The sequence below is a fragment of the Symphalangus syndactylus genome, chromosome 4, assembly GCF_028878055.3.
Source record: "Symphalangus syndactylus isolate Jambi chromosome 4, NHGRI_mSymSyn1-v2.1_pri, whole genome shotgun sequence".
NCBI classification, from domain to species: domain Eukaryota; kingdom Metazoa; phylum Chordata; class Mammalia; order Primates; family Hylobatidae; genus Symphalangus; species Symphalangus syndactylus.
Window position 1 is genome coordinate 126,150,309 of NC_072426.2, and position 27,990 is coordinate 126,178,298.

Consider the following 27,990-nt stretch of genomic DNA (forward strand, 5'->3'; position numbering starts at 1 on the left):
CATTCAGTATTATGTTGGCTGTGGAGTTTGTCATAGTTGGCTTTTATTACATTAAGGTATGTCCCTTGCATGCTGATTTTGCTGAGAGTTTTAATCATAAAGTGATGCTGGATTTTGTCAAATGCTTTTTCAGCATCTATTGAGATGATCATTTAACTTTTGTTTTTAATTCTGTTTATGTGGTTTATCACATTTATTGACTTGCATATGTTAAACCACCCCTGTATTCCCAATATGAAACCCACTTGATCATGGTGGATTATCATTTTGACATGCTGTTGGATTTGGTTAGCTAATATTTTGTTAAGGATTTTAGCATCAATGTTCATCAAGGATATCAGTCTGTAGTTTTCTTTTTTGATTATGTCCTTTCCTGGTTTTGGTATTAGGGTGACGCTGGCATCATAAAATGAATTAAGGAGGGTTCCTTCTTTCTCTCTCTTGTGGAATAGTGTCAGAAGGATTGGTACCAATTCTTTGTTGAATTTCTGTATAATTCTGCTGGGAATCTCTCTGGTCCTGGACTTTTTTTGTTGATAATTTTAAAATTAGCATTTCAATCTTGCTGCTTGTTATTGATCTGCTCGGGGTATCAAATTCTTCCTGATTTAAGCTAGAAAGGTTGTATTTTTCCAGAAATGTATCCACCTCTTCTAGATTTTCTAGTTTATGTGTGTAAAAGTGTTCATAGTAGCCTTGAATGATCTTTTGTATGTCAGTGGTGTCAGTTGTAATATCTCCTGTTTTGTTTCTTTGTGAGATTATTTGAATTTTCTCTCTTTTCTTGGTTAATCTTGCTAATGTTCTATCAATTTTATTTATCTTTCAAATAACCACCTTTTTGTTTCATTTATTATTTGTATGTTTTTGTGTTGCTTGTTTCAATTTCATTTAGTTCTGCTCTAATCTTGGTAATTTCCTTTCTTCTGCTGGGTTTGGGTTTGGTTTGTTCTTGTTTCTCTAGTTCCTTGAGGTGTGACCTTAGAATGTCAGTTTGTGCTGTTTCAGTTTTTTTGATGTAGGCGTTTAGCACCTCTTTGCACTTCTTAGTACCACCTTGCTGTTTCCCAGAGTTTTGATAGGTTAATTTCCACCTTGTTTTCATTTTTGACCCAATGCTCATTCAGGAGCAGTTTATTAATTTCCATATATTTGCATGATATCAAAGGTTCCTTTTGGAGTTGATTTCCAGTTTTATTCCACTGTGGTCTGAAAGAGTGCTTGATATAATTTCAATTTTCTTAAGTTTATTGAGGTTCGTTTTGTAGCCTATCATATGCTCTATCTTAGAGAAAGTTCCATGTGCTATTGAATAGAATGTGTATTCTGTGGTGGTTGGATGAAATGTTCTATATGTATCTGTTAAGTCCATTTGTTCCAAGGTATAGTTTAAATCTATTGTTTCTTTGTTGACCTTCTGTCTTGATGACCTGTCTAGTGCTGTCAGTGGAGTATTGAAATCCCCTGCTATTATTGTGTTGCTATCTCATTTCTTAGGTCTGTTAGTAATTGTTCGATAAATTTGGGAGCTCCAGCGTTAGGTGCATATTTGTGTAGGATTGTGATATTTTCCTGCTAGACAAGGCCTTTTACCATTATATAATGTCCCTGTTTGTCTCTTTTAATTGCTGTTGCTTTAAAATTTGTTTTGTCTTATGTAAAAATAGCTATCCCTGCTCGCTTTTTGTGTGCATTTGCATGAAATGCCTTTTACTACCCCTTTCTTTAAGTTTATCTGAGTCCTTATGTGTTAGGTGAGTCTCCTGAAGGCAGCAAATGGTTGGTTGGTGAGTTCTTATCCATTCTGTGGCTCTGTATCTTTTTTTTTTTTTTTTGAGACAGGGTCTCACCCTTGTTGCCCAGGGTGGAGTGCAATGGCGCAATCTCGGCTCACTGCAGCTTCCACCTCCTGGGTTCAAGTGATTCTCTTGCCTCAGCCTCCCGAGTAGCTGGGATTACAAGGCACCCACCACCACGCCCAGCTACTTTTTGTATTTTTAGTAGAGACAGGGTTTCACCGTGTTGGCCAGGTTGGTCTCCAACTTCTGACCCCAGGTGATCCACCCGCCTCGACCTCCCAAAGTGCTGGGATTATAGTCATGAGCCACCGCACCCAGTCACTTCTGTATCTTCTGTATCTTTTTTTTTTTTTTTTAGATGGAGTCTCGCTCTGTTGCCAGGCTAGAGTGCAGTGGCGTGATCTCGGCTCACTGCAACCTCCACCTCCCGGGTTCAAGTGATTCTTCTGCCTCAGCCTCCCGAGTAGCTGGGATTACAAGCACATGCCACCACGCCCAGCTAATTTTTGAATTTTTAGTAGAGATGGGGTTTCACCATGTTGGCCAGGATGGTCTCAATCTCCTGACCTCATGATCCACCCCCCTCAGCCTCCCAAAATGCTGGGATTACAGGCATGAGCCAGCGTGCCCGGCCAGTTCTGTATCTTTTAATTGGAGCATTTAGACCATTTGTATTCAATGTTAGTATTGAAATCTGAGGTACAGTTGCATTCATTGTGCTCTTTGTTGCCTGTGTACTTTTGTTTTTTGTTTTTGCTTTTTAATGTGTATTTTTGTTTTATAGGTCCTGTATGATTTATGCTTTAAAGAGGTTCTGTTTTGATGTGTTTCCAGGATTTGTTTCAAGGTTTAGAGCCCTTTCAGCAGTTTTTGTGGTGGTGGCTTGGTAATGGCAGAGTCTCTCAGCATTTGTTTGTCAGAAAACGACTGTATCTTTCCTTCATATATGATACTTAGTTTTGCTGGATACAAAATTATTGGCTGATAATTGTTTTGTTTGAGGAGGTGAAAGATAGGGCCCCAATCCATTCTAGCTTGTAGGGTTTCTGCTGAGAAATCTGCTGTTGATCTGATAGGTTTTCCTTTATAGGTAACCTTGTGCTTCTGTCTCACAGCTCTTAAGATTCTTTCTACCCCTGGACCAGCCTGCTAGCCCACATGCTCCAATGTTAATGACATCAAAGGCACCCCTCTGGAGAAAATCTCAACTGCACAGCCCCTACTACACCCCAATTCAGCAGGAAGCAGTTAGAGCGGTCGTCAGCCAACCTCCCCAGCAGCACTTGGGTTTTCCTGTTGAGAGGGAGCACTGAGAGGTAGGACTAGCTGGATTTGCTAGGCTGACTAGGAATCCCTAAGCCTAGCTGGGAAGGTGACCACATCTACCTTTAAACACAGGGCTTGCAACTTAGCTCACACCCGACCAGATAGTAAAGAGAGCTCACTAAAATGCTAATTAGGCAAAAACAGGAGGTAAAGAAATAGCCAATCATCTATCACCTGAGAGCACAGCTGGAGGGACAATGATTGGGATATAAATCCAAGCATTTGAGCCAGCAATGGCCACCCTCTTTGGGTGCCCTCCCTTTGTATGGGAGCTCTGTTTTCACTCTATTAAATCTTGCAACTGCTAAAAAAAAAAAAAAAAAAAAAAAAGATTCTTTCTTCATCTTAACTTTGGATAACCCGATGACATTGTGCCTAGGATCTTTTTGCAATGAATTTTCCAGGTGTTGTTTGTCCTTCTTGTATTTGGATGTCTAAGTCTCTAGCAAGACTGGGGAAGTTTTCCTTGATTATTCCTCAGAATATGTTTTCCAAGCTTTTAGAATTCTCCTCTTCCTCAGGAACACCAATTATTCTTAGGTTTGGTCGTTTAACATAATCCCAGACTTCTTGGAGGCTTTGTTCATATTTTCTTATTCTTTTTTCTTTGTCTTTGTTGGATTGGGTTAATTCGAAGACTTTGCCTTCGAGCTCTGAATTTCTTTCTTCTACTTGTTCAATTCTGTTGCTGAGAATTTCCAGAGCATTTTGGATTTCTAAAAGTGTGTCCATAAAAGTTTCCTGAATTTTTTATTGTTTTTCCTTTATACTATCTATTTCCTTGAATATTTCTCCCTTCACTTCTTATGTCATTTTTTTTGGATTTCCTTGCATTGGTCTTCACATTTCTCTGGTCCCTCCCTGGTTAGCTTAATAACTAAGCTTCTGAATTCTTTTTCAGATAAATCAGGGATTCTTGGTTTGGATCTGTTGCTGGTGAACTTCTGTGATTTTTTTGGGGGATGTTGAAGAGCCTCGTTTTGTCATATTACCAGGGTCAGTTTCCTGGTTCCTTCTCGTTTGGGTAGGCTCTGTCAGGGAAGGTCTAGGGCTGAAGGCTGTCGTTCAGATTTTTTTGTCCCACGGGGTGTTCCCTTGATGTAGTACTCTCCCCCATTTTCCTATGGATGTGGCTTCCTGTGAACCAAACTGCAGTGATTTTTGTCTTTCTTCTGGGTCTAGCCACCCAGAGAGTGTACCTGGCTCCAGGCTGGTACTGGGGGTTGTCTGCACAGAGTCCTGTGATGTGAACCATCTATGGGTCTCTCAGCCATGGATTCCAGCACCTATTCCAGTGGAGGTGGTAGAGGGTGCAGTGGACTCCATGAGGGTCCTTAGCTTTGGTGGTTTAATGCTCTATTTTTGTGCTGGTTGGCCTCCTCCCAGGAGATGGTGCTTTCCAGAAAGCATCAGCTGTAGTAATGTGGAGAGGGACTGGTGGTGGGCACTGCCCTAGAACTCCCAAGAGTATACTCATTTGTCTTCAGCTACCAGGGTGGGTAGGGAGGGACCATCAGGTGGGGGCAGGGCTGGTTGTGTTTGAGCTCAGACTCTCCCTGGGGGAGTCTTGCTGCAGCTACTCTGGGGGATGGGGGTGAGATTCCCAGGTCACTGGAGTTGTGTACCTAGGAGGATTATGGCTGCCTTTGCTGAGTCACGCAGGTTGTCAGGGAAGTTGGGGAAAGCCGGCAGTCACAGGCCTCATGCAGCTCGCACGCAAACTGAAGGGCTGTTCTCACTCCCACCGTGCCCCCACCAACAGCCCTGAGTCTGTTTCACGGCAGAGAGCGTGATGGGCTTGAAAACCTGACCCAGGCTACCCACCTTCCAGCTGCGAAAGAAAAGGGCTTGGTTCTTCCATGGCCTGTGGAGTCTGCACACTGGATTTGTGCCCTCCCCCGACTTCTGGCCGGGAGGCTTCTAGCACGGTTCAAATTGTTACAAAGTTCAGCTGGAGATTTCCTTCTCGCTGTGGAGTTTTACCCCCTGCTCCTCTGGTCACCCTCCTGATGGATCCCTGTGGTACCAGGCAGGAATGGCCTGCTAGGGGACCCAGTGAGCTCCCAGGGCCTTTCCACTGCTTCCTGTACCCCTGTATTTCTCTTGGCTCTCTAAACTTGACTCAGCTTTAGGTAAAGTCAGAAACTTCCCCCACGAACGGACCTTCAGCCTATCCAGTGGGAGTGTGTGTTTGGGAGAGGAGGCTCTCCCTTTCCCACTTCCGTAGTTGGGGCACTCACAGTATTTGGGGTGTCTCCTGGGTCCTCCAGGAGCAGTCCGCTTCCTTCAGAGGGTCTGTGGGTCCTCCCGGGATTGCTGATTTGTTCTTGCAGTCAATCTGGAGCTAAAATTTGCAATGAAAAGTTTTATTAGAATGAAGTGAATTAAACTGCAACATATCAATATGAGTTATTTGCTTATTCAAAGCCAATAATTTCCTTCTTTGTGAATTCACTGATTGACTTATATTAAATTCTCTTTTTAAAGATTCCCTTGCAATTATTTTACTTTCTATTGGAAGGCAGAAAAGGAAAACATAGGTTGTCTTGGTGTGGTCTCTCCTTATTGAATATGAACCTTATCAGTGGGCAAGCCTCCATAGAAGCAATAACCTATTTCACCTCCTTAAAGAAATTCAACATAATAAAGTTAATTATTTCTGTTTGTACCTGCTGTTACTAAAAATATACACATCAGATGACACAAACTAATAGAAAAACCTTCCATGTTCATGATTTGGAAGAATCAATACCATTAAAATAGCCATATTGCCTAAAGCAATCTACAGATTCAGTGCTTTTCTATCAAACTGCCAGTATCAGTTTTTCACAGAACTAGAAAAAACTATCCTAAAATTCATATAGAACCAAAAAAAGTTCAAATAGCCAAAGGAATCCTAAGCAAAAAGAACAAGGCTGGAGGCATCACATTTTGCAACTTCAAACTATACTCTAAGGCTCTAGTAACCAAAACAGCATGGTACTGGTACAAAAACAGGCACATTGACCAATGAAACAGAATAGAGAACCCAGAAATAAAGCATCACACCTGCAGCCATCTGATTATTGACAAAGTCAACAAAAATAAGCAATGAGGAAAGGACTTTCTATTCAATAAATGGTGATGGAATAAATGGATAATCATATGCAGAAGAATAAAACCGGACCCCTGTCTTTCACCATATATAAAAAATAACTTCAGATGGATTAAAGATTTAAAGATAAGACCTCAAACTATAAAAATCCTAGAAGAAAACCTAGGAAACACCATCTGGACGTTGACCTTGGGAAATAATTTATGAATAAATCCTCAGAAGAAATGGCAACAAAAACAAAAATTGACAAGTAGGACCTAATTAAAGAGTTTCTGCATAGCAAAAGAAACTACCAACACAGTAAACAGACAGCCTACAGAATGGGAGAAAATATTTGCAAACCATGCATCTGACGAAGGTATAATATCCAGAATTTATAAGGAACTTAAACAATTGAACAAGCAAAAAAACAACCCCATTAAACAAATGGGCAAAAGACGTGAATAGACACTTTTCAAAAGAAGACATACAAGCAGCCAACAAACATATGAAAAAATGCTCATCACTAATCATCAGAAAAATGCAAATCAAAACCACAATGAGATGCCATCTCACACCAGTCAGAATGGCTTTTATTAAAAAGACAAAAAATAACAGATACTGGCAAGGCTGCAGAGAAAAAGGGAACACTTATACACTGTTGATGGGAATGTAAATTAGTTCAATCACTGTGGAAAGCAGTTTGGAGATTTCCCAAGGAACTTAAAACTACCATCAGACCCAGCAATCCCATGACTGGGTATATATCCAAGAGAAAATAAATCATTCTACCAAAAAGACACATGCACTTGTATGTTCATCGGAGTGCTACTGACAATCACAAAGACATAGAATCAATCTAGGTACCCATCAATGGTGGATTGGGTAAAGAAAATGTGGTAGATATACATCATTAAATACTATGCAGCCATAAAAAAGAACAAAATTACGTCTTTTGCAGCAACATGGATGCAACTGGAGGCCATCCACCTGTTTTTGTTGCTGCTGAATTAACACAGGAACAGAAAACCAAATACCGTATATTCTCACTTATAAGTGCTAGCTAGACACTGGATACTCATGGTCATAAAGATGGCAAGAATAGAAACTGGGAACAACTAGAGTAGGGAGGGAGAGAAGGGGGCAAAGGGTGAAAAACTACTGAATACTATACTCAGTACCTGGGTGACAGTATCAATGGTACCCCAAACCTCAGCATCATGCAATGTATCCGAGTAACAAACCTGCATATGTAACCCCTGAATCTGAAATAAAAGTTGAAATTAAATGCACACACACACAAAGAGCATATGAGTCCTTTACATATTCAATAGTTTTGAATTAAAATAAAACTCAGCCATGTGCTCTCTTAACCCATGAGTGAAAACAGTATTTCAGAAGCATCGTTTGACTATTTTGAATAAATTACCCTCAAGATCTTTTAAGCATCTGTTTACCTCAATTTTGGCTTTCTTTTCCCCATTTATTTTTCTGAGGAATAAATAGGAAAATTGCATTTAACTCCAAATCCATTTTTCTGTTTAACAGAGATAAAATTTTATAGAGAAAATATATTAATATATTTTATAGACTAGTGAGATCTCCTATATAAAACTGAATCATAACCAAAGTTTTCTGAGGTACTTTACTTATATACGTGTTTCTTTTATACTTGTTTAAAATCTTATAATGGCTTTTGTTGAATGCATAATGCACTTTTAAAGTTAGTCTTACATAAAATCAAGGTGGTAGGTTATTATGTTGTCATAACCTGGCTGGCCAGCTGGTGTCACTGTGGCACAGGCAATGAAATTACAATTTTTTTTTTTGTTCTTGTTTGTGTTTCTCATTGCAGATGTTTGATTTTTCATTTTACTTCCTTTCTTAGTCTGTCCTAAGAGAGGCCCTGGTTAGCTTCACACTCAACATTCACATTTATGTAGAGATGATTTCGTCCTAGAAATCCCTTTGCCAGCAGTTTAGTCATTGCCTTGTATGTTAATATTTTTAGGTTTGTTCCTTTTTGTTTTTTTGAGACAGAGTCTCACTGTGTTGCCCGCAGGCCGGAGTGCAATGGTATGATCTCGGCTCACTGCAACCTCCGCCTCCCGGGTTCAAGTTATTCTCCTGCCTCTGCCTCCCAAGTAGCTGGGACCACAGACATGTGCCACCATGCCCGGCTAATTTTTGTATTTTTAGTGGTGAGGGGGTTTCGCCATGTTGGCCAGGCTGGTCTTGAACTCTTGACCTCAGGTGATCCTCCCACCCTGGTCCCCCAGAGTGCTGGGATTACAGGCATGAGCCACTGCGCCTGGTGTCCTCTTTTTATTGAGATGGGGCAGCAACAGCCAGATGTGGAGAGGATAATCATCTTAGTATTATCTCAGTTTTTTACAGTAAAAATATTTCTGCTTCTAAATAAATGCATTTTATTTAGAAAATAAAAATAAAATTATTCTTAAAAGATAATTTTATTCTTTTAAAAATTATTCTTTTTAAAAAGTTTAGTACAATTTAATCTGAATAATTCAGATTACTCTGATTTGTAAACTGTGTGTAGTATTTGTAATGGATGCTGTTATAGTGCTGGTCAAAATTAATTAGAAATTTGCAAAAGAGCAGAAGTAAGTCATACTAACTCCACATGGTTGAAACTTCTTGTGAATTAATTTATAGTTGGTAGATTTAAAGACATTGCCTCATTAGACCTAGCTAAAATGGAATTTTTCCCATGGAAGGGCCAAAACAAAAGTCCACTAATTTAGGGTATTTTTACCTATGAACGCTTTCTCTAGGAAAATGTACATACACAAACCTACCAAATTTTGCATTCAGATTTAGTGAGCTTAGGACCCCCTGAATCCTGCATAAGGGTTCTCAGGTTCCCTGAGTCTTAAGAACCCCCTACCTGTAAGTTTTAAGTTAAATCACAGAGTATTCATTGAGTAGAAGTACCTTAGAGATCTCACTATGTTATTTTACAGTGGAGGTAAAAGGCCCTTGCAGTTGTTATGGAATTACCCAGTATTAATTAAACAGCTGTACCAAAAGCTTATGTGGTTTGACTATAAGTGCAGTGAGTGCAAGAGCGCTCTTTCATTACCTTATTTCCAGGGTTTGGTAACAGTTTTTGGCACGTACTACCAAAGAGGGCCTTTCAATAAATGTTTGGTGCGTAAATGAATGTTCATTCATGTAAGAACGAGGACGAGGACTAGAAACCAGATTTTTAGACTTCTCTGAAAAACCAGGGAAGAGATAATCTTACAGTTGATACATCTTGTGTTCTTAATTTCCCTGCATGTGGTATTTCGGTTTGTGAGTGTGGAGTCTTTGTTGTTATTTTAATTTTTAATGATTTTGTTGAACTAAGTTGTTTCTTCATTCCTGTGTACTAAGCAGTCTGCAATATCATACACTACAATCTGGAGAAGATTTGGGAAAGAAATACAAGAAATTATTGGAACACTGTTCCTCCAACTCCTACCCTCACCAGTCACATGTTGTAACTTATTTATCTGCTTTTCCCAAGAGATTGGAATCACTGTTAGGTCAGAGATAGTGTGTATACACAGCACAATTTATGGTTCATAGTAGTTGCTCAATAAAAGAATGAATTCTAGTAAATAGACTTAAAAGTTGACATTTTTTCTACTTTAGCCATCCTACCCTAGAGTTTTCATAGCATGTGATGACAGTTTGTCTCCATTCTATATAGGAATGCAATATAATGTTTCCACGTTACTCACACCTAAAAAATGTAGTAGCTTGGTCAATGGCAATAATGATTTGATGGGGACTTTGTCAGAGAGCCACTTTTGACCAAATATGTATGTTGATCCCTTTTAGAGATATGGCAAATGGTTTTCAAGGTTTAACCCATGCAAATCTAGATTCATTTTAATGCTGTTTGCTTCTCAGCTATAGGCTATACTCTTAATACTACTACTACGAATTAAAATTTTAAGTATATTTTTAATATACACATATATTAATTCTGGATTGAGAGTCCTGTTGAAAATACAATTCATAATGAAAGGTTGAAGGCTTATCTGTCTTAATTATAATCTGAGAGTGTGCCCTTATTTATAAACAAAAGCTATTAGTAATATGTTTTTTTTATTTCTTGGAGGAATTATTTTGTTGAAAATACAATTCGTAATGAAAGGTTGAAGGCTTATCTGTCTTAAATTATAATCTGAGAGTGTGTTGTTATTTATAAACAAAAGCTATTAGGAATATGTTGTTTTTAAATTTCTTGGAGGAATTATTTTGAATGTAGATGCATATAAATATTTCCACAGTGATAGTATGTGAATCAATTCAGTATTTCTTTGATGCAAGTTGGTACATGATTCAAGCTTCTGAACTACTTAGAATCTAGACTAAGTGGGTGAGGCCAAGAGGGTAGGCAGTGAACCACAAAAAGGTACTGTAAGTTCTTGTTAAATATTGTTGAATGATTGAATGAGAGAGAGGGAGAAAGGAAGATTGAAATTGTGTGTCTGTGGCAGGTGTGTGTGTATGGTGGTAAAATGGAAAAAAAAATCAAAAATGTTAGATTTACTCTTGATTAGATGGAATAAGATATAGGAGGATATTGTGATCATAAAGTGAGTTATTAAACTTATTTAAAGTGAGAGTCTAGAAGTGTTGCTTCCCAAGTGATGAGAAAGTCTAAGAGTGGCAATTTGAGTTTAGGTTGCCTGAGTGGAAATATGGGGTATTGAAAGATGAAAGGCATTAGAAATGAAGATGTTAATGAAATCTGAGACTAAGGTGTAGATAGGGTTATACTAAGTCTAAAATGTCTTTTATCTGCCCTGACACTTTTTTGGCATGTTGTCCAACTACAGATTCCCAAACCTGATCCAGATTACCAGTTTTACGCATTTCTGCAGGTATACTGAGGGAAAATAAAATCACATACCTTTACGTATCATTATTACTATCCCCTGTCATTCTGCATCAACATAGGTAGGCAGGCTCATGGAACAGATTTTAAGTGTTTTACAATTTATATTTTAAAATATAGCAACATACTACATACCATGACGTTAGTGGACTGTATTTTTAATGATCTATGAAAACTTTCAGCCTAGAGAGCTAATGTATCAGCTTTTGGAAGGAATTGCTAACTGAACATCTATAATCATTTCCTGAAAATGTGCCCAACAACATGCAAAAGGTTAGAAACACCCAGTTTAATGGTGAGAGTTAGGGATAAAGCAGAAGCTCTAGATGTGCCAAAGTCCTCAATAAATATTTGAAATTAACTGAAAAGAAGGTAGATGACAATGTTGAGGTGGGGACGAGGGCAGTGAGGAAGGTGGCACACAGGAAACAGGGGTAGGGTAGGGGCAGAGTTGCACAAGAATGGAAAGCAGTTCTCTACAACAGTTCCTCAAGATAGACTAAGGATCGCCTGCATCAGAATCACCTGATTTCCTTGTTTTGAAATTCGGATTTCTGGGCTTCACATTCCAACTCAGTGAGAATCACAACAGGCAGCTAAGAGCAGTCTGCATTTTTAACAGGATCCTCAGGTGATTCCTACTGAAATTAAAGTTTGAGAACTGGTTGTTTAGAAGTACCAATAGAGAGTTTAGAAAATGCTGACCTGCCTTCTAACAATAGAATGTTGATAAGTAGAATGTTGGAAGATAATCAATTTTATAAAACTCAAGATAATTGTGGAGAAGCAGAGAGGCCACTATAAGGGGAGTTAATAATGTTACAGAACTGGGGATGTGGAGGCTGTTCTAATAATAGCTTTGCTTCTGGCAGGTATTTTTTATAGACAGCTAACTGTTAAACTAACAAAGGAGATTTTAAATTAACAATGCATCAAACATTTAACATGAGTTTTTCAGTTTGTTTCTTTAAAAAATTTATTATATAGATGCTTTGGAAAGTTTTGTCCATTTTGAAGGATGAAATGTTATTGAGAAAATTTCTTGCCAAATGAAGTAATAGACACTCTGCTAGATGTCAAGAATACAAATGGTGAACAAGATAGATAAGCTTCCTGATCTTAGCATATGGTCTTCGGAGTAGGGAGAGAGGATATAGACAAATTAATTTTAATACCATGTGAAAAATGTTATGCTAGGCCAAGTATAGCATGGTCTGAGTACTGGTAGGAGCATGGAAAGATTACCTGAGTGATTACTATATAAGCTGAGGTCTGAAGGATGACCTAGCCAGATAAAGGGTGAAAAATATTCTCATCAGAAGCAACTGTAACAACCCGAAGGAAGTGTGAGACCGTAGAACTGGAAATTCATGTTGTTGGAATGGAGAATGTGAGGGCAGGTGTGTGAGAAATGAGGCTAGAGAGATAAGTAGATAGTAGATCCTGCAAAACCTTAAAACCATATTGAAGAGTTTAGTCTTTGCCTAAAAGGCAATGGAGAGCCACTAAATGCTATAAAAATGGGAGTGTCTCAGTTGGCTTCGCATTTTAGAAAACTGTCTCTGGATACAGTATTTGAAGAATTAATTGCAGGGCTGACAGTACTAGAGACATGGGAAACAAGTTCAGTCATCAAGGGCAGAAGAGGAGTGAGACTTAGGACATTCTCAAGGATATATATTTTAAAACAAATTTGCTGAACATTTTGTGTTCTTCATGTGTTGGTTTTACACTACGGTTCAAAAGTATTACCATGCTAAATTTTAAGTTCTAAACTTATGTTTTTAATGTCATAATTATAATGACCTCTATTAAAATATGCAAAATGGAGACATTTTTCACAGCTTTATGAAAGCTATTACTACAACTATTACTTTGTATTCTTTTAAAAGTACTTAAAATATACAAAAACGTATTTGGAGCTTTTGCCAAAAGCATATTTTGTTTTAGCTTAATTGTTTGAAAAATATTTTTAAAAACTATTAAATACTCCATTATGCTAAAAGCTTGAATAAAAGGTTAGCTCAGGTTTATCCCATTTTATTATACACTTGTTAAGCTTGGCCTTGCAAAGTGTTAAACTTTGAATTGAATGTCAGCAACATTAAAATGCAAATTAGGAATTTTATGTTGTTAATTATAAATGGATCCATTGTCTCTGAAATATATTCTAGAAAATATAGGAGTAAATTCAGTAGCAGATACTTTAAAAGTTGCTAAGGTAGGCACAGACTTATATAACTGATAACACTTAAAAAATTTAAGGGTTGGCCAGGCGGTTTATGCCCATAATCCTAGCACTTTGGGAGGCTGAGGCGGGCGGATTGTCTGAGCTCAGGAGTTTGAGACCAGCCTGAGCAACACGGTGAAACCCCGTCTCTACTAAAATACAAAGAAATTAGCCAAGTGTGGCAGCGTGCGCCTATAGTCCCAGCTACTCAGGAGGCTGAGGCAGGGGAATTGCTTGAACCTGGGAGGTGGAGGTTGCAGTTAGCCGAGATCATGCCATTGCACTACAGCCGGGTGACAGAGCGAGACTCCGTCTCAAAAAAAAAAAAAATTTTCAGGTTATATAAAGAAAGCATATTTAAAATTTTGGTGAACTATGAGGCTATATAATATTACTTAGAGAATGAGTATTTTATTGAAAAACAGTCAACAAACTCATAAAATCCCAAGTATTATCTCACAAGTCATAAATTCGTCTCACATAGCCCATATCATTTTGTGTTGCATTTAGCTGCCAGACCACATCAGAATGATAGTTCTCTTCAGAATTGGAATTGAACCTATTTGTATCATTTTTGGTTAGGCTCCTTCTGTTAGTAGCAGCTTAGGCATAGGAAGGCCTTAGTGCTTTTCAGATTTTACACCTGTTTTACCTATAGGAGAGTAGGGTTTTCTTCTGGAAGAACTTTTGTTTGTTTAGTAAAGAACCCCAGCAGACAGTAGGGAGGGATTTGAGTGACTGTAATGTCCTCAGCTACAGTTGTCTCCATTTGCATTTAAGATTTTATTGATATGTTTTGTTGTTCTCATATTGTTAATTGGTTTTTGGTTATTTTGTATAATCTTTGTTCCTTTCTTTTTGCCTGATTGTTTCTCATTATGGTTTGGTGGTTTTCTGTATTGGTGCCATTTGAGTCTTTTCTCTTTGTCATTTATGTGTTTGCTTTACCTGTGAGTTTTATGTGTTCATGTGTTTTGATGATGGTAAATGTTGTCCTTTTGCTTCCAGGTTTAGTACTGCGTTGAACATTTATTGTAGTGCCTGTCTACTGGTGATGAATTACCTCAGCTTTTGCTTGTCTAGGAAAGACTTTATTTCTCCTTCTGGTAATTTTGTTGGATATAGTATCCTTGGCTGGCAGTTTTTGTTCTTTCTGCATTTCGAATATGTCATACCATTCTCTCCTGGCTTCTGTCTCCGGAGAAATCCACTGATAGTCATGGGGGTTCCTTTATAGGTGATTAGACACTTTTTTCTTGCTGTTTTTAGAATTCTCTATTGTTGACTCTGGACATTTTGACTATAATGTGCCATAGAGAAGATCTTTTTGTATTGTATCAGTTTGGTGATCTGAGAGCCTCCTGTATCTGGATGCCTAAATCTCTTGCTAGACTTGGGCAGTTTTCATTTATTGTTTTATTAAATAGGTTTTCTAACACTTTCATTCTCTCTTCACCCTCTGGGACCCCGATAATATGAATATTTGGTCACTTTATGTTGTCTCATGTCATGAACACTTTCCTCATTCTTTTTTACTCTTTATTTTTTTCTGATTGGGTTCTTTCAAAAGACCTGTCTTCAAGTTCTGAGATTTTTTTTTTTTTTTTTTGAGACTCAGTCTCACTCTGTCACCCAGGCTGGAGTGCAGTGGGGCACCATCTTGGCTCACTGAAACCTCTGCCTCCCGAGTTCAAGCAATTCTCCTGCCTCAACCTCCTGTGCAGCTGGGATTACAGGCACGTGCCACCACACCCAGCTAATTTTTGTATTTTTAGTAGAGACAGGGTTTCACCATGTTGGCCAGGCTGGTCTCAAACTCCTGACCTCAGGTGATCCACCTGCCTCAGCCTCTCAAAGTGCTGGCATTACAGGCATGAGCCATCTCACTCAGCCAAGTTCTGAGATTCTTTCTTCTACATGAGCTAGTCTATTATTGAAGTTTTTGAATGCATTTTGTATTTCAAGCAATGAATTCTTCAATTCCAAAATTTCCGTTTGGTTCTTTTTTTATGATCTTTATCTCTTTGGTAAATTTCTCATTCATATCCTGAATTGTTTTTCTGATTTCTGTCTATTGTTTTTCAGAATTCTCTTGTATCTTCATCTTGAGAATCAGTAGTTTGAATTCTTTATCCAAGATTTCCTGAATTTCTTTTTGGTTGAGATCTGTTGCTGGAGAATCATTGTGATCCTTTGAAGGTATTATATTTCCTTGCTTGTTCATGTTTTTTGTGTCTTTACGTTAATATCTGGTGTAATGGTTTCTCCATTAGTTTGAATTTGCTATTGTAGGGTAGAGTTGTATCTATGCTGTTGGGTGAGTAGGCTACTTTGACTTTGATTCTTGTGTGTGCAGTAGTGTACTGTGTATAATTTCTTTGGCTATATACAGCATCAGTGGTATCTGTGATTTTCCTCAGTGGATTAAGTGTACAGTTATTAGTGGAAGCTGTGGTGAAGTTTTGCTTTAGATGTCAGGCCACTCTTTGGGCCCCAGTTGTATCAGTGGTGGGCTGAGCATGCCTGTCCTTTGGCCCCAGGGTGGTATATGCTGGCACCAGTGTTAATGGGTCCAGGCGAGTGGATTTTTGGGCCTCCAGATGGCTTACTTGGATGCCAGTAGTGGCAGCAGTGGGCCAGGCAGGTGGGCAGGTTCTTGAACCTCTAGGCAGCCAGCATAGCGTGGGCAATGGCAGTGGCAGTAGCAGACGACCCTTTGGGTCCTGAGTAGTGTGCACGGGTGTTGGCGGTGGCTGTGATGTGCTGGGCAGACCAGTCTCTGCAATGCTGTGGCCCCCAGACTATGTGTTCTGGCACAGCTGTGGGGGGTGGGGAAGCCAGGTTGGGTAGGCATGTCCTCAGGCCCCCCATGGTGTGTACAGGTGTGCTAGCTGTAGTGGGGAAGGGTGGGGTGCAGAATGCATGGGTAGGAGGTGGTAACAGCTGTGCTTCTGCACTTTCACTGGAGAGGGTGGTGCTGCCTTTAGTAACTGGCGGCAGCCTAGGCTGGTGGATAGGGAACATCTGTGCCCCTCAGATCTCGGCCCCTGCAGTGCTTGTGCCTCAGCCCTGGATGCGGTAGTCTGCTATCACTTGCACCTAAGTCCTAGGGCCAGCAGCCCGTGCTTCTCTTGTTTTTCAGGACAGTGTGAGATCTTTTGGGAGCAGAGCTCTGAGATGACACCTTGCTGTATCTGCTTAGATCTCAGGGAGCATGTGGGACCCAGAGTGAGCTTCCTTTCTGGGGCAGTGCCATCACACAATCTCCTGCCAGCTCCCTACGTTTGTTTCAGGGCCCATGAGGGTCCAGGGGCTCTCCTGTAGCTAGGATTGCAAGAGTCCACAGTGGGAATGTAGACTTCTGAGGGTCTGTCATTTTCCTCTTTTCCATATTGGGAAGTCTCCCTTTGCCTCCCCGCTGATCCTGGCAGAGCAGGTTGCCTTGCTTCCTTCTCCTTCCTTGCTTTAGATATTTCCTGTCACTTTTCTATTGGATTCCAGTGGTCTGTCTTGGATGATGTATTCAAAGTGTGGTATCTACTCTTTTGGTTCTTCTTAATGGAGGGAGTGCGAAATGCCTCTAATCAGCCATCTTGAAGCCCCTCTCTTAAGTTGTCTTTTCTAAGAGGCCATAGGTGACAAGATGAAAGGTATCGCCATAACTGCTTGAAAAGTTAGGTAATCAGAATTATCTATCATGTGTACTATTTAATAACACATTACTTAGCTCCCCTTCTCCCAGATAGTACTACTATTATATCTCTTTTCCAGAAATTTACACAATATTCTATGACAGGAGAATGATTCAGGTGAGTGTTGTTCTTTCTGATGAAGTTCCAAGGATACATCTAACATAACCATTCTAGACCTATACAGTTAGCTGTCTTTATCCCAGGTTCTGTATCCCAGGGTCCACATCCACAGATTCAACCAACTGCATTGAAAATATTTGGGGAAAATGAAATAAAATAAAAAGTAACAATACAATTAAAAATAATACAGATTTAAAAACAATACAGTATAACAACTATTTACATGACATTTACATTGTATTTGGTATTTTAAGTAATCTAGAGATTAAAGTATATGGTGAGGATGTGTATAGAGTATAGGCAAATATTAGGCATTTTATATAAGGGACTTGAGCATCCATGTATTTTGATATCCAAGGGATCCTGGAACCAATCTTCCAAAGGACAACCCTGTGCCATTTGTATGTTGTTTGTGTTCAAATGTTAGGGTTTTTTTACATTTCTTGTATTTTGAGGGGTGTTTTGGTACTTTTTCCCTTAAAGAAAGCTGTTATCTTCGCTAAAACATAAGCTGCTGAAAAGCTGTCAAGACTTAAGCAAGGCAACATTCAAGGAAGCCATTCCAAAAATAATTGACCTAATGACCAAACTTGCAAAGTTTACAAATTATTTCAGTGATTTGACAGCATTTTATTTTGTAAGTGATATATTTGTCTTTCGGAGAGGGAAGATTCTAGTAATATAAATATGAATAAAAGGAATACTAATATTTAAAACTAGAAACCATTGATTTTAGATATTAAAAACTAACTGGGAAAGTTAAAGGTCACTTATTCAGTGAAATGAACAGACTTGGAGACTCGGTTTAAAAATAGGAAGTAAATAAAAATTGAGTGTAAGGAATGTTTTCTTTTTGACCCTAAGTGTTCTTCAAAACAATATGTAGTTGAAAAGGGTGTTGTCCTGTGACAAGAGGTATTAAGTGATATTAGGAAATGAGTGAATGGGATAAAGGCAGTTCATCTGTTTTGTACCAGCAGGAAATTACAGCTTGAGAACATATTTCTATTAGTGCGCTTAAACCGAAGCAGGCTCTGAAATAATGTTTTTTAAAGCTATTTCTTTAAACAAATCTTTTAGAAAACATACTAGCTAAAATAAATTCTAAGTTTCCAATAAATTACCTATGGCTATTTAAATTTATTATACATTACAGTTAATATTGTTTCTGGAAGCTTAGTCCTAACCATATTGCTAGTTAATATCAAAATGACATACTTCTTTGTCCCAGTTTTCTCATCTGTAAAATGGGAGTGAAAGCACTTCAAGTGTTTGTCAAGATTAAATTAGATGATATATACACAGTTCTTGCTTTGTATAGTTCCAATATACATTAATTTCAGTTAGCACAGTTTAGTTAAATAACACCAGTCCCTCAACAACCCAGCTTATTACTCCCTCACTTTGTTCAGGACTCTGTTCACAATTTATCTCCTCAGAGAAACCTTCCCCGAATACTGCATCTGAAGTGGCAACCTTTATCTGTCACTCTCTATCCCTCTTATCCTGCCTTTAAAAACAAAAACAAAAACTTATTTACTTGTTTATTACTTAATTACAGGACTTATTACCACCTATGTTTGTTTACTATCAATCTCCTCCCTTCCTGTGTCCCCACCCCCCAGAACATGAGTCTATGTGGGCAGGGACTTTACCTGTTTTTCCTTCACTGCCATGTCTGTAGTGTCTAGAGCAGTGGCTGTCATGAAGTTGGTGGTCATTAGATGTTGATTCAATACATAAGTAAAGAAATAAGCCATGCCTGTTGGGTCACACCTGTAATTCCAGCACTTTGGGAGGCTGAGACGGGTGGATCACTTGTGTTCATGAGTTTGAGACCAGCGGGGGCAACATGGCGAAACTCCGTCTCTACTAAAAATACAAAAATTAGCCGGGCATGGTGGTGCACGTCTGTAATCCTAGCTACTCGGGAGGCTGAGGTGGGAGGATGGCTTGAGCCCAGGGGGCGGAGGTTACAGTGGGCCCAGATCACACCACTGCACTCCAGTCTGGGCGATAGAGCCAGACCTTATCTCAAAAAAGTAAAATAAAATAAGTAAATAAATAATTTATGTTCCATAGCTCAGGCAGTGCTTTCTTCCTTCCTATTTGTTTTTTATGGACTTAGTCTATTCTGAATTCTTCTAATACTTAGTGTCTTTACTTTGGCACCACGTTCAACTTTTATGTTAATGTATATCTTGTCTCCAACGAGATGGCAAGGAGTGTACCTTATCTCTTTTTCTGACCAAAAAGTCTAATGTAAGAATAAGCAAATATACATTAAATTGTATTTCAAAATAAACCCGTTATTATTGCAGCTTCTTAATCTACATGGCATTGAATCATAAATCCTTTAGTTCATTCAACAAATTCATTATTTATCTATTCAAATATTTATTTGATCCTCCTATGTCTCAGGTACTATATCAGGTGCTGGGTATATAGCAGTAAACAAAATAGGCAACAACCCTGCTCTCATGACAGCTATAGTATAGTGAGGGGACACAAAAATAAACAAACATACACATAATATATCACTTAGTGGTCATTGCTATGAGAAAAAGAGAACAAGGTAAGGGGAATAGGGATTTCTTTTTGTGGGGGTTGGAGGGGATTGCTATGTTGTATGTTATCTTTAAAGGAGCAAGCCCTATAAATCTCTGATCCAAACCTCATATCCAAACCAGATGGTAGAACGACTTTTAGTTGGAAATCTAATGTTTTGAGAGACCCATTTGAGATCCAAGACCAATATTTTTCTTTTCCTTTATAAGAGACTTACTAGTTTATCTCTCTTTTTTGTTTTTTGTTTTTGTTTTTGTTTTTTTTTGAGGCAGGGTCTGGCTCTGCTGCCCAGTCTATAGGGCAGTCACAGGAATTGGCTCACTGCAACCTCCATCACTTGGGCCCAAGCCATCCTTCCACCTCAGCCTCCCAAGTAGCTGGGACTATAGGCGCATGCCACCATGCCCAGCTGAATTTTTGTATTTTTTTAGAGTTGGGGTTTTGCCATGTTGCCTAGGCTAGTCTCAAATTCCTGAGCTCAAGCGATCCTCTTGTCTCGACCTCCCAAAGTGCTGGGATTACAGGTGTGAGCCACCATGCCTGACCAGTTTATCTCTTTGAAAGAAAGAGTTTGATTTGGATTTTATGTACAGTAGGTAACCAATCATAGTCTTGGGGTCTAGAATTCCTCAGATGCCTCACTTATTGAATATAGAGTGATGTTCTTCAGAATACCCAAGCTTGTAGTCTTTTGAAGATTTTCACAAGTGTTCCAATGACTGTTTCAAAGACCAGTTTATCTTTCAAATTCTCTTTAGCAGCCTTTCTTTGTCTATGAAAACATTCCTATTGCTACTGAAGGTACTTATTTTTAATGATCTTCCACCTGGGCTTTTCTCGCGTTTTTTGGTTTGTACTCTGTGTATTCCTTACTTTTTGTATCAAACTCATCACTTTCCCTTTAAAGCATGTCTTTTTTCCCACATTTTTTGTCTCTAACTCAGAAACTCTATTTCTACTAAAGGTATCGTTTTATACATTTTAAAACAGATCTCTCAGACTTGTAACTTCTATCTAGTTGCCCTGTTTAAAGTCACTGGATATCAGAAGTTAATTATATGGTTGGTTTCCCGTCTAGGCATGCTCTAATATAATTAAAATGGGGTTGTAAGCATAATAAGGGTGGAAATACTTATAATTTCATGACTTTGTCACTCAAAAAATAAAAATCACTCATCCTAAGTGATATGAAAATACATTCTTAGATATAATGGTCAGTTTTACATATAAGAAAATAATCTTTCGTCATTCCAACTTCTAGTCTCCAGAAGAGTTCTATTTAAAAATTGGGATGAAGGCGAAAGACATTAATACTTGAAGTACCAGATGTTGTAGTGTACTTTTTGTATGTTGTCTATGAGGTAAGAATAATTATCCCTTCACATTATCATGTTACAGTGAAGAAACTCAGCAATTCAGACTGTTTGCCTGGGGTTATGCAGCCATTAAGTGACTGGAGCCAGGATTCAAACTCAGGTATATCTGAGCTGACTTCAGAGCCCACATTGCATCCATTATATCAAACTGCCTCATCAAATGATTTCTAGTTATTATTTTTTTGAAATAATGGATGCATTTGAAATCAGAGTCAGTTCTCAGACATTTTCACTGATGTCCAAAGTGCTAAACAATTTTGTTTGCCTTCTGAAACTCCACCCTGTATCTCTCAGTCCAAAAAGCATACTAAAATGCAACGAAAGAGTCACAGAGATTGCCTTGAACCTACCGTAATATAAATACTTTACACACTGAAGTTGATAAGTGTTTTGCTTTTAACTACTACTAGTAACAAATCACTTTACACACATCTCACTGCCAGTGTGATGAAATCCCAGGGTTGAGAACTACAGGATGAAGGAGCCATTCCCAGACACAATCCCCTCCATTTAATTTATTTCCAATAATAAATTAGTCAGTTAACTGGACAGATATTTGTTTAGCTAGAAAAAGGAAACCAGGCTGCAAAATTGGAGATTTAAGATTGAATGGATAAAATTAAAATGGCTAAAACTAAGCAAAGATACTTATGACAAGGTAGATTTTTAGATTTCATAGCCTACAAATGTTATTAATAGACAGTAGAAGGTCAGTATATGGGTGTTTGTTTTTCCATTCTTAGGTGTTAGGATCTGGAGGGAATTTTAAGAACTATTTTTTTTGAAACGGAGTCTTGCTGTCCCCCAGGCTGGAGTGCAGTGGCGAGATCTCGGCTCACTGCAGGCTCCGCCCCCTGGGGTTCACGCCATTCTCCTGCCTCAGCCTCCTGAGTAGCTGGGACTACAGGCGCCCGCCACCTCGCCTGGCTAATTTTTTGTATTTTTAGTAAAGATGGGGTTTCACCGTGTTAGCCAGGGTGGTCTTGATCTCCTGACCTCGTGATCCGCCCGCCTTGGCCTCCCAAAGTGCTGGGATTACAGGCGTGAGCCACCACGCCCGGCCAAGAAATATTTTTAATTTAATTAAACCAAATTGACTTTTTTATACTTCAGTTTTTAAAAGGCTTTAGTAAAAATATCTAAGAATAGTTTTAAGCAATGTAAAACTTTACCTTTCAGAATGGAAATTATATTAAATCCTATGTACTTAATTTGAAATCACAGATTCTAATAAATGTTCATGGTTAACTAAAGAAGTTTAGTGATAGAGATTCAGCATGCTCTGGACCTGGGTACCTAATCGTAATATAGTCCCAGAGAGTCCTCCAAAGATGATGCAAAGTAGAGAAAAGCATGACTCCATGGCCTAGCACCTAGAAGATTCTATTCATCTTTAGGAACTGTTTTGTTTCTATTCTTTATAGCCGTCTGTTTTCATTTACAGCATATACCTTTTCTCAGAAGTATAGAGATGATGAACCAAGTTATCCTTACTGTATTTCTACGACGTTGTGTAAGTTAGTAAGTTCCACGTTGAAAATAGTGAAAAACTTAAGGAAGAAAAGGTAATTGAGGGTTGCTTATACATTGGTCAAGAAAAACATCAAGTACGTTTAAGGAGTACATTTAGGAGCACATTAGAATCCAGATGGAAACTTCTTCAGCAAACATTCCAAAATAGGGTGTTTTCAAGTTATATTATATAACATGTCACTTAACTTGTCCTACACTATTTTTACTTAAGTAGCAGAGTAGATATAATTGTTTAAGATCAAATCTTCTTGACTAGTGATTTAATAATCCCTTTGCATTTTGGTTCATGATTCTGGAAATTAGCTTCTGAAAGGGCTTCTTATTTCAGTAGTATATATTATCTTAGCTATACCACTTTATTATTATATTTGACATATGGCTATGCCCTGAATTTTCATTAAAAGTTTGTATTTTAATTACTCTTAATTATTCTAAATTTCATCCCTTCTTTCTGTTCTTTTGGTCACCTCTCTATCCTAAACTTTAGCTGTTGAATACTTGAAATACAGTGGTATCTTATGATTAATCTTGCCTCAGTTTCTAACTCTTCCAAGCTGTTCTTACATGTCCACCAAATTGCTATTCTTTAAGCAATGCTTTAACCAAATCAAGTAAACCCATTACTCAAAATTTTCTAATTCATTTACCCCTATCTGTCAACATAGACCTTTAGCGACGTTGGCCATGGGAGCCTAGTTGCTGGCCTCCATGCTATCCCAATAATATGATAACGACTGCCCAGTGCTACCCACCCTCTCCCCCGAAAGTTTTTCTACTAGGTTGAAGAGGAACCCTTCCTAACCCTATTCCATCCCTCCAACATTCCGTATCATCCATGTTGGTCATTGATGCGGTTTAGAATCCATCTCTTCCATTAAGACTTTTTCTTCTATTGAATGCACACTGATCATTTCCTCTTCTGAATTCTTAACTACATTATAAATTGTTATATACTTTCCTCTTTGATTGCATATTGCATTCACCTACTGATTAAGATGTGTATGTTTTGTCCTAGGTAAAAAAAAAAAAAAAAAAAAAAAAAAGAAAGTATAACTCTGTCTTTGGAGAAATATCCTGGACCCCTGCTATAGGCTCTATACCATTACATCAAGAAAAGGTGTAATGGATTAGAAAAAATATATAACACTAGTTATATGTATTTATGATCTAAAATCTGCTATCTTAAACTATGATCAGTCTAAAACTTTAGCTTACTAGCTATGTTTACTTTTAACTTGTCATAGCCCTGAAATTCCCATGAAAATTTAATAAAGGTAAATAGAAAAGTGATTTTATTTTAGATTTAATGCCTTCATTTCAGTTTGATTTCTCTGAAGTTCTGGTCACGTGGATAGGCCAGATTTAAGTCTACATTATTCATTATTGTTGCATCACTGGAAGCCAGCAGACTGTAGCCTCAGCTTTGCTTCTTGGTGATTTTACAGTTTTACTTGGCCTTTTTGCCTAATCATTACTTAAGCCCTGAGATTTAATTTACAAGGTTCTGGAAAAAAAAACTTAGAATATACTTAACTAGGATTGTGCCTTTTAAAGAACATTGTGCTTCTTGACTTTTTATACTTTTTAAGCTGTTAAGACCCAGTGTTGAATATTATTTTTATTATAATAAGGTTCTGTTATAGGCTAATTTGCAGTTAGGTTAACTATTATCATTGTGCAATGTAAATCTAAATAAGTTTTGTTTACCTCACCCTGATTGAAGTCAGAGAACCCCTCTTGAAATGGAAAAGAAATTAACATGGCAAGTGAATGATTTGTTTATACTGCGCATTAGCCAGGCTCATTGTGATTATATTAGATGTCAGTCAGCTTTTACATATTAGACATGGCAATTGAATGATCTTAATTTTGCTCATTAAAATAATTTTTCTGATGTATCAGTAAGATTAAAATTTTTACATTGAATTTAAATATCTGCCTGCTGCTTAATTCCAAAATGATGAAAGTGTATTATATGTGATGTACACAATACCACTTAATACAAATCTTGCTGTATTTGCTGCTGATTATACATCATTATAGAATGCCATGACAGCATAAGGGAATACCGCATAGCAGAGAGAAAAATAATCTAAGATTTGATTAAAAGGATACAATTATTCTGAATTGTTATGTCATGTGGGATTTTTTACAAAGTTTTTTTTCTTTTATTTAAATCTTGCTAAGGATTTGAAGCATTCATTACCATCTGGACTTAGTCTCTCAGAAACCCAAATTACATCTCATGGCTTTGACAATACCAAAGAGGGCGTTATTGAAGCTGGAGCATTTCAAGGTAAGAGCCCATATATTTGTAAAGATGGCTGGGATGGAGGATGGGAGAAGTTCACCAAATGCTACCTTTATTAATAAAGCACAAGAATGGAGCCCTTTCATTCTGTGATAAAACATTGATTATAAATGTATTCCTTTTTCTCTTCAATTTAAGTAATATAAGAATTATTTCAGTAGTCTCCTTTATATAAACAGATCAATGTGCATGATATCACTGGTTATTATTTAAAAATTGGTTATAAAATACTGAAGTAAAAACAAAAGTTATATCAGAAATGTAGATGTAGATTATTTTAACTTGTAACCATGAAATTTATAAATCACTGTTGATTTTTATAAATACATATTTCTTATTTCAAAGCAAATAGAAAAATGAACTTTTTACATTATATAGGAGGTCTCCAAGACCACACTCATTAAAAGTTTGTATTTTAATTACTCTTAATTATTCCTAAATTTCCTCCCTTCTCTCCATACTTTTGACCACCTCTCTATCCTAAACTGTAGCTATTGAATACCTGAGATATAGTGGTATTTTATGATTGATCTTGCCTCAGTTTCTGACTCTTCCAAGCTGTTCTTACATGTCTGCCAAATTAATATTCTTTAAGCATTCTTTTAACCAAATCAATAATTTGCTAGGAGAACTCACAGGACTTACATGGTGACACTCATGGCTATGATTTATTATAATGAGTGTAGCAAGCACAATCAGTAAAGGCAAAAAGTGCGTAGGCTAAGTCTGAGGAAAACTAGGCATAAGCTTCCAAGAGTCTTCTCCCAGCTTAATCACACAGGAATTGCTTAATTCCTCCAGCAGTGAGACTGACAACATAGGTCAAATTTTGCTAACTAGGGAAGCTCATTTAGAAACTCCATGCTTGGGATTTTTACTGGGGGCTGATCACATAGGTTTCTCTGTCTGTTACATACCAAGATTCTAGACTTCCAGAAGGAAAGCAGGTAAGCAGCATAAGCCACATTGCAGGTAAACAGCTTAAGCACAGTGAGGCACTCGTAATCATTCTGGCAATGGAGGGAATCCTCCCAAAATTCAAGTTGCCGCATGCCAGCCTTTTTAAGGATAGCAGTTAGACCTGCTGTGTTAACTCTTTTCTGCACACGTCTCATATCTGTGTCTGTTTTTAATAGGAAAATATTGGCTCCTTTCTTAATGCTTTTACTTGTGATAACTTTTTTAACTTTTTTTTTTTTTTTACAAGAGTGAAAGTAAAGCCGTGTAAACATTTAGATGTGGGAAATAGATTTTCTGGACAGTACTGTAAAGTAGTAGCTATAGTTTATGTTCAGTTCAATTAAGCACATATTAATTTTAATGCTGCATTACATTTTACAAAATGAAGAAACGATTATGACCATGCCTTTGTAAACCATAGCCCTCTTGCAGATATTAGTATTCTGTATTTTTTTTTTTAAAGATGGAGTCTCACTCTGTTGTCCAGGCTGGAGTGCAGTGGCATGATCTTGGCTTACTGCAACCTCTGCCCCCGAGTTCAAGCGATTCTCCTGCCTCAGCCTCCCAAGTAGTTGGGATTACAGGCGCCTGCCACCGCACCGGGCTAATTTTTGTATTTTTAGTAGAGACGGAGTTTCACTATGTTGATCAGGCTGGTCTCCAAACTCCTGAGCTCAGGCAATCCTCCCGCCTGGGCCTCCCAAAGTGCTGGGATTACAGGCGTGAGCCACTGCGCCCGGCCATATTCTGTTTTTATTGTACAGTTGGCCAATACTTTATTTAAAGAACAATTTAGATTTTGAAGTATATTCTCTGCTATATGGATCCTGGAAATAGACATTTAGGATAATCCAGTATAATATCCTCTCCTTTAGGCTGTGAAATGAATGGACTGTCTACTGACATCATTTTTTTTCTCTTTTCATTCTTATGTTTAGAAAAATAAAGGGAGCAATCACGTCAATGTCTTAGTAGTCATTCTGAAGCATCACGGCATTCTTATATCAGGGATAACTTTGAATTTGGAAGGGCTGACTGAGTACCTAAAACTAAGAGTGCTGAAAAATATAAGGCTTACTTTGCATAATTTGGTACCATTTTTTTGACTAATCACCAATTCTAAAATTTAAATGTCAACACAGAATAAAAAACTAATTTTACTATTAAGATATTTTAAATATTTTAATGAAATTATTTAGCTGGCATTTTCCCCCTTAAAGTTATTGTATAATGGTATTATACAATAATTGAAATCAGTTGGCCATTATGAACTGATATACATGAGCATTAAAATGCCCATCAGTTTCACTTGCTTATAGATACATCCTAATCCTTCCAATTGGAATAAGAAAATATATTTCATGATAACGGCAGTAATATATGTCTCTCTGAACTGAGTTTATAAAACTTTAAAATCCAAACCGTATTGTTGATCAGTGTATTAGGAAAATAATCATTCTGCTGCTATACTTAAATTAGTTAAGCATTTGTTGGAAAGTTGTGATTGTTTATGTAGATAAATTGGAATGAACATGAGAAAGAATAACATACAATGATTACGATCTGGAAAATAGGTCTTACGAAAAAATGTTAAAGGAATTAGGGCTATGTTAGCTCTCTGGAAGATGACTAAATGATAAATTATGACTATTGCTTAAACAGTTAACAAGAAGAGTATAACCATCTACTTTTTTATCTGTCTAGAGCAAATTAAAAAGTTATACTTAAATTCAGCTTAAAAACAACAAATATTGAAATCTGCCTGGCACCAAAGATGTTGCAGAATCAGTAATAGTGGAAATCATGAATAAATCAAAGCTCATAAGAGTGAAGTGTACTTGGTACCAGGGTTTTGTTTTAATGGGGGTATAAATCTTTGCACATATGTATTCATCTTTCTAGATTTTTGTTGTTGAGATGAAATAGATTTAATTCCCCAAATTTAGCCAGTTAGTAAGATCCTGTATTATTGAGAGATCCTGTATTATTATTTATTTTTTAGTTGGTATTGGTGAATGATTTTGGTAACAGTTGTTTAAAGGGTTAAAGTATTAAAGATACAGAGAAGTGATAATTACCTTTGAAGG

General features: G+C 37.6%; 1 protein-coding gene across 8 annotated transcripts in view; it reads left to right on the forward strand.

Annotated features, from left to right (window-relative positions):
* The window catches only part of ARFIP1 (ADP ribosylation factor interacting protein 1), a 131,430-nt gene that overhangs the window by 59,508 nt on the left and 43,932 nt on the right, over positions 1-27,990 (forward strand). For all 8 annotated transcript variants that reach the window (XM_055276151.2, XM_055276148.2, XM_063638282.1 and 5 more), the window contains one exon: positions 24,820-24,928. In XM_055276151.2, the coding sequence (XP_055132126.1) occupies positions 24,820-24,928 (109 nt within the window). The remainder of the gene's footprint in view (positions 1-24,819; positions 24,929-27,990) is intronic.